Below are 7,332 nucleotides of genomic sequence, written 5' to 3' on the forward strand. Positions count from 1 at the left end.
TATGTTTAAAACAAATGATATTTGTCTATTGTTAATGGACATATTTTCTAACATGAATGTTAAAAGGATAACATAACATTTTGTGAAATATACAAGGTGGTAAAGTGGGTACAGTTGATACACCCTTTATAATAGTTCAATCATAGAAAATAAAATGTATATTCAGAGGCTGTGTGTGTGTGTGTGTGTGTGTACTGTTATTTTATGTAATGGGGACCAATGTCCCCGCAAGAATAGTAATAGGCCTACCAGTAAATTCTAACCTTATGGGAAAAATTTTTTAGGTCCCCATGAGGAAACAACCTTATAAATCATACAGAATGATTGAAAATGTAAAAATACAGAAAGTTTCGAGTGATGGGTAGGTTTAGCCAGGGATAGGGTTATAGAATATACAGGTATTTAGGGGGATAAAATATACTGTCTGTACAGTATAAAAACCACTACGCTTATGGAATGTCCCTATAATGTTAGAAGTGTGTGTGTGTGTGTGTATGCATGCATTAAGAATGGGTGTCTCAACTGTACCATGGTACTGTTTCAACTGTACACTATATGTGACCCTTGACCACAAAACCAGTCTTAAGTCGCTGGGGTATATTTGTAGCAACAGCCAAAAAAACATTGTATGGGTAACAATTATCGATTTTTCTTTTATACCAAAAATAATTAGGATATTAAGTAAAGATCATGTTCCATGAAGATATTTTGTAAATTTCCTACCGTAAATATATCAAAACTTAATTTTTGATTAGTAATATGCATTGCTAAGAACTTCAGTTGGAGAATTTTAAAGGCGATTTTCTCAATATTTAGATTTTTTTTGCACCCTCAGATTCCAGATTTTCAAATGGTTTCCAAATATTGTCCGATCCTAACAAACCATACATCAATGGAAAGCTTATTTATTCAGCTTTCAGATGATGTATAAATCTCAATTTCAAAAAATTGACCCTTATGACTGGTTTTGTGGTCAAGGGTCATATGGGTACAGTTGAGAAAAAAAATACAACTTATGTTTATGAGCTAATTGTGGAAAATATAAACCTACTTATGGCTATTATACATTTGTGATATATTAGTACAAAAGCAAAATAAATAGCATGTGAAAAATCACTTCATTTCTGCATCTAGTTTTTGTGTAACTGTTAGTGATGGAAAAAGCAGAACGTGTCTCTACTGTACTCAGTCTTCCCTGCGGTTGCAGAAGTCTTCAACCAATCGCGGGCTCCACAGAGGATCATGTGACCGGAGCAGGAAGCGTGAGCTAGCAAAGGTTCTTTGAATCGTTCACACACGCGGTGTTCTGACTCACTGAGTGGAAAATGTCACCTACAGGTAAGAAATACGCGCGACGCTAAAAAAAAAAGAAGCATGTATAATACCGCTGGAATATAAGAACCTTAACATAATTGTCTGCCTTTTAAACGAAGCCGAAGTAGTGTTTGTAAGTCAGCTCGCTTGCGCAGTGAGCTAGTAATCGGTGGGTCAGCTGGTGCCGCTAAGCTCCGCGACGCGACGCGACGCGTCCGCCCTCATTTGTCCCGCACTGACAGGGCCGAAGTTTTACAATGCAAGAGATTCGTTAATCATGATGGTTTCTCTGTTTGCAGAAACGTTCCTCGTGTTCTTCTGACGCGGCTTCTGTCTTTATAGTGCTGGTTTATGATTAGCTTAATTAAACGCGTTGTGTTCATGGTTAGCTGGTTAACCTTTAAGTTTTATTAGCAAACTCATCACACGCCCTCAACAACATCACTCACAATGACTATCTGAAATCCATGTTCAGTTGGCGCGAAAAGGGATTGCAATAAATCTTATTTAAACTACTAGTATAATACATGTGCATTTTGATATGCATGTATGGAGAGAGAACATATCTTATCGAAATCATTGAATTATTATATTTTAAGTTGAAATTCCAATTTAATGTTTTTAAAATTAATAATAATAATAATAATAAAAAACTCATTTAGTAACTAGCCAATGGAGTTGACGCTGTTAAACATATCTTAAGTCATTGTGCATTGACTGTATTACCAGGTGTTAGAAGAACAATCATAAGCCTAAAAGCGTGATTGGTTGATGGATATGTTGTTTCAGGAGTAATAAATGATATGGATCTAGAAACGTGTTCAGTTTGGTGATACTTTATCATACTGTTATAATATTCAGTCTAAGCCATGTGGTTTTTTCAGGTGAAGTCGTGTTTGGCTCGGGGGACCGGGTCTGTGATGACAACCGCTTGCGCTGGGATCTCACTCCCGACCGGATCCAGCAGCTTACTGAAGAACTTACTGCCAAGACCAAAAAGGTGTATGACATGGTCGGTGCGCTGGACTTGGCCGGTGTCAGCTACGAGAACACCCTGAAGGCCCTCGCTGATGTGGAAGTGGAGTACACAGGTATCAGTTCATACTTTCAAATACTCTTTGCTGAAAAAAATATATACAATCAGTCGTATATACAATCTACTGCATACTGTCTGTTGTCTGATTGAGTTTATTCCTTCAGTAAAATACCTATTAGTATAATTCTAAAAATGCCCCTCTTCAAAAGTTAAGAACAACTTTTATATTGCTAGTAATATTTCAAGATGAGCACTTAGTGTACTGTAGTAACTTAGATTTACTTGATTATCCATACATCACATTTGAGTAAAAAGCATATTGAAATGTGAGTATGCTCAGTATATACAGTATAAACTGTTGAATGTTTAACAATAATTTATTATATAATAATTATATAATGGATAAAGTTTAATTTATAACTTAATATATTTCATTGTTTATTCATTGTGGCAGTTATTAATTAATTTATTATTATTAAATATTGCTTTGGTATGTTGCACACAAAATGATTCACCCCATGTGTGTAGAAAGGTAAACGGAGGTCTTTAGAGGACAAATATGTCTGTCATAAATAATAGATACAAATATTTTTTCCGGCTTTCACTGACTTTTTTTTTTTTTTTTTTTAACCAACATCAGTCCTGATTATAACTACTAAAAATTCATTCATTTTCAGAATTTTAACCCTTTAAATGCCAGTTTGTTTACATAACGCCACTGTTTTTTTAAAGGGGTCATATGATGCTTTTTTAAAGATCATTATTTTGTGTATTTGGTGTAACAGAATGTTGACATGCTTTAATGTTCAAAAAACACATTATTTTTCAAATACTGTACATTATTGTAGGTCCTATATGCCCCGCCTCTCTCAAACGCTTCGTTTTCTACAAAGTCCCTCCTTCCGACAAGCGCAGTCTGCTCTGATTGGCCAGCTGACCCAGTGCATTGTGATTGGCCGAACACCACAAGCACTCGTCGGAAATGTAACGCCTCTTACCATAATTGAAACGGTCGTCCATAAAATGCATTGCTGTTCTGTTGTAAGTCATCTTAAAGATTCCTAAATGCTTCTACTTTCGGAAGGCCAAATAAAGTGCTTTTGCTTTCGCCTAGAAACACACAGCGTCTCTCTGACATGCTGCTTCAACACTAACTGCGGTTACTGAAACCACGCCTTCTTTCTTTGCGTACACATTTGGGCGCATTATGCAAATATTCCCACATAGTGACCTAGATATGTGGGGGCGTGTTAGAACGAGCCGTTTTAGGGGTGTGTGGCAGAGTCTTAACTTTGATAAAGAATATCTCTTTGGTTTTGAGACTTTAGTCTTTGCAACTTCAGGGATCTTATCTATTCACGTAAAGCTTGTAACACTCCAAAGAGAAAGGAAAACTTGAAATCGCATCATATGACCCCTTTAATGAAAAAAAAACAACAACATATTTTCCATATGGTAAATGCTTAGAAAAAAATTGGCCTTTTTTCAGCAGAAGCAGAAAAAAGTAAGCATAAAAAAAAAGTGTGAATGAAAGCCTTTTAATGAAGAATGCTTGATTTTATGCTTGCATGGTACTGGTAAATATTGTAGTTTTAATGGGTCATTTAATGGGACATTTTTGTCCTTAAAGTACCTCATGTAAAATAGATTAATGAAAGAAAATGAGGGTGAAATTAAAATTCTAATAAAATACACATTTTTGGCTTAATTTATGCCATTTGCATTAATAGCCAAAATAACAAAAAAAAAGACAAAAATGTCCCTAAGGACGCACAAGGGTTAAATTTGATGTAACATGTATTTTACAAAATATTTACTGATATTAATCTGCTAAGTGGTTATTGTTTGTTTCAGATTACTTTTATCCTAATAGTTCAGTCCAGGGGTGACATTTACAAAGAAACATACCAGGTTTCTCTATCTACTTTTGTAAGCACCATCAAATAAAAGTCTGAGTGTGCAGGAAAACTGTGTGTAGTGGTATACGCCATTCAGCACTTTTTGCATAATGACACGCTGACCAGCTCGTGCGTTCCACTGTGCTTCACCATTGTTCAGGTGTTGAATTCGCTGAATTTTAATTCCTGCAAACCAAAAATTTAAATATGCATCTTTCTATTCTTCTACTTTATATTTGTTCAATAGATATAATGTTGGTGTTATGTTGAATTCATATGCATAGAATCTCTGAGGTTTTCTCACAATTGAAACATTTTTTTTTGCAGTTCAGCGGAACATGTTGGATTTCCCTCAGCATGTGTCCCTCTGTAAGGACGTGCGCACAGCCAGCACTGAAGCTGATAAAAAGCTGTCAGAGTTTGATGTGGAGATGAGTATGAGAGAGGATGTTTATCAGAGAATCGTGGCTCTGGAGGTGAGCAGGGAGTGAGCACTAACACATCTCTCTCAGGAACTAAACGCTAGTATCTCTCAGGGGCTGATACTATAATAAGTCACACATTAGTGTGTTGTTCCACCAACGTTTGCATAATTTCTTGTTAGGAATGAAATAAAAACAGTTAAAGATGATGTAAGTTTAGAACACCTTTTGTAAACACTTCATTTCTTGAATCAACTGAATTAATTTTATGTCTTGTCATTTTTATTTAATATATTACTATTATTTTATTTATTTGTTTTACAGGAGAAGCTGTCAGATGAGAGTTTAACTGCTGAGGCCAAGCGTTACATGGAGAGACTCATAAAGCTTGGCAAAAGAAACGGCCTCCATCTTCCCAAAGACACACAGGAGGTCAGATATTAATATCTTCCATTCAGTTTGTTGTGTAACAGTAGCACAAGCTCTCTCTTCCAGCCTGTAACAGAGTTTTATCTTGCATGCAACAGGAGATCAAAAAGATCAAGAAAAAAATGAGCACTCTGTGTATTGATTTCAACAAACACTTGAATGAAGATACAACTTGCCTCCATTTCTCTCGAGAGGAACTCGGTGGGTGATACTTTCTTTTCAGAAAGACACTAAGTGCTTACGTAAACAGCTATTTTTGTAGCTTTGAAAATAAGAGATGATGGGTGTAAATGCTTTTATTAGGGGGGCTCCCTGAGGATTTCCTCAACTCTCTGGAGAAGGATGAGTCTGGAAAACTGAAGCTCACTCTGAAGTATCCTCATTACTTCCCCACCATGAAGAAATGCTTCGTCCCAGAGACACGGAAGAAATTAGAGGAGGCTTTCAACTCGCGCTGCAAACAGGTCAGATATCCCAGAAATCACCTGTAACCAGAACTAGAATGCTACCCAATGACACTATGTGGGCGATGCTTTAAAATAATTCCAATGAATCGTTTTCATAGTGTTACTGTAATGATTCCCCTGACAGGAGAACTCTGCTATCCTGAAGGAGCTTGTAGAGTTGCGCTCTCAGAAGAGCAGCCTGCTGGGCTTCAGCACTCATGCCGACTTTGTGCTTGAGATGAACATGGCCAAGACCTCCAAGACGGTTGCAACTTTCCTTGGTAATGATTGAGATCTTCACATGGAAATTTGCCCAGACGTAAAAAGACAAGAATCTCACATATATAAAATAGCAAAGTTGAGACTAGAGCTGAAACTCTTAAAATGTGGTTATAGTGTGGAAAAGCAAGCCTTTGAGAAAATCTTTTTTTATTTATAGTAGCAAATTAGCTCAGATGAAGTGTATATAAATAATTACAATTAATTAATCACAATTAATAATTAATTACAATTATTTATATCAGCTGCCAGTAGTAGCTGTAGCAGAATTAATATTACCATCAACTAATCTGTCTGTCCAGCGTACATTGTGTAATTTCATATCAACTTTAAGAAATGATATTTTTGTGGCCATAGAAAATAACTTTCTTACAGTACTAGTTATTAAGAGCATGTAACAAGATCGGATCGTAAAAGTGACATTGATTTACAAGCAGTGACAGAATCTGAAACTCATGTAATTTGTGTACAAAAAGTTTTAGTAACTAAACGCTAACACTTAACTAAACTAACAAACATACACACACACTCATGCATGCATACAAAGGGGAGTTAAAGTGGATGAATGAAACCATTAGAGAAACCAGAGAATGCAGCTATAGAAAATGAGTCAGTTAACCGTCTGAGCAGAAACCATCAGCGGGGTCTACAGCTTATTTGTTTCATTTAGTTAAATGTACGATACTTGCATTGCCTTGGCCGTTGAACGAGCATCCGGATGCAGTCTAGGATGAAAGATACCAAACACGCATCCGTAGATACCAAACATGCTATAGGTGAGGTTATATTAGCTAAGGATTCATAACGCATGCATAAAACAGTATACAATACAAAAGACAATATACAGGAACATAATAATACACACAATGATGGTGATATGCATGTTAATTCATAGAAAGGTTTGGCTATGAATTAATGAAAGAAGTCTTTTCCTATGGGCAGTATGTGTCTATTTCGAAGTGACTTCCAGTGGGCTATAAAGCCAGCCTTATCTTTAATGTGTCCTGGCTGCGATGGGGAATCATTTACAGACATCCTGGCACCCAGTCCGGTTGATGGGTGAGGGGTCTGTTGGATTATTTGTTAAATATAACAAATAATAATGTGTCTGATTTGTCCAGCCGATACATTTATTTTATTTTATTTTATTTATTTATTTTTTGATAAAATTATGCAAATTATGATTTTTTTTTTCTCGCAAGGATGCATTAACTTAATTAAAAGTGACTGTAAAGATATTTACAATGGTACAAAATATTTCCATTACAAAATGCTTTTTAACTTTCTATTTATCAAAAAATCCTGACAAAATGTATTACAATTTCCACAAAAGTATTAAGCAGGACAACAGTTTTCAGCATAATAAAAGTGTTTCTTGAGCAACAAATCAGCATATTAGAATGATTTCTGAAGAATCATGTGACACTGGAGTAATGATACTGAAAATTCAGCTTAGCATCAGAGGAATAAATTACATTTTCAAATGTATATTTAAAACAAAATCTTAC

General features: G+C 35.6%; 1 protein-coding gene across 1 annotated transcript in view; it reads left to right on the forward strand.

The window, feature by feature from the left end:
- Nucleotides 1-1,237: 1,237 nt before the first annotated feature.
- The window catches only part of thop1 (thimet oligopeptidase 1), an 18,064-nt gene continuing 11,969 nt past the window's right edge, over nt 1,238-7,332 (forward strand). The window contains exons 1-7 of the mRNA XM_016447085.1: nt 1,238-1,338; nt 2,199-2,405; nt 4,576-4,724; nt 4,995-5,102; nt 5,198-5,300; nt 5,403-5,563; nt 5,691-5,826. Of these exons, the coding sequence (XP_016302571.1) occupies nt 1,326-1,338; nt 2,199-2,405; nt 4,576-4,724; nt 4,995-5,102; nt 5,198-5,300; nt 5,403-5,563; nt 5,691-5,826 (877 nt within the window). The 5' untranslated portion in view covers nt 1,238-1,325. The remainder of the gene's footprint in view (nt 1,339-2,198; nt 2,406-4,575; nt 4,725-4,994; nt 5,103-5,197; nt 5,301-5,402; nt 5,564-5,690; nt 5,827-7,332) is intronic.

The sequence above is a fragment of the Sinocyclocheilus anshuiensis genome, unplaced genomic scaffold (genome assembly GCF_001515605.1).
Source record: "Sinocyclocheilus anshuiensis isolate Anshui unplaced genomic scaffold, SAMN03320099.WGS_v1.1 scaffold1957, whole genome shotgun sequence".
NCBI lineage: Eukaryota > Metazoa > Chordata > Actinopteri > Cypriniformes > Cyprinidae > Sinocyclocheilus > Sinocyclocheilus anshuiensis.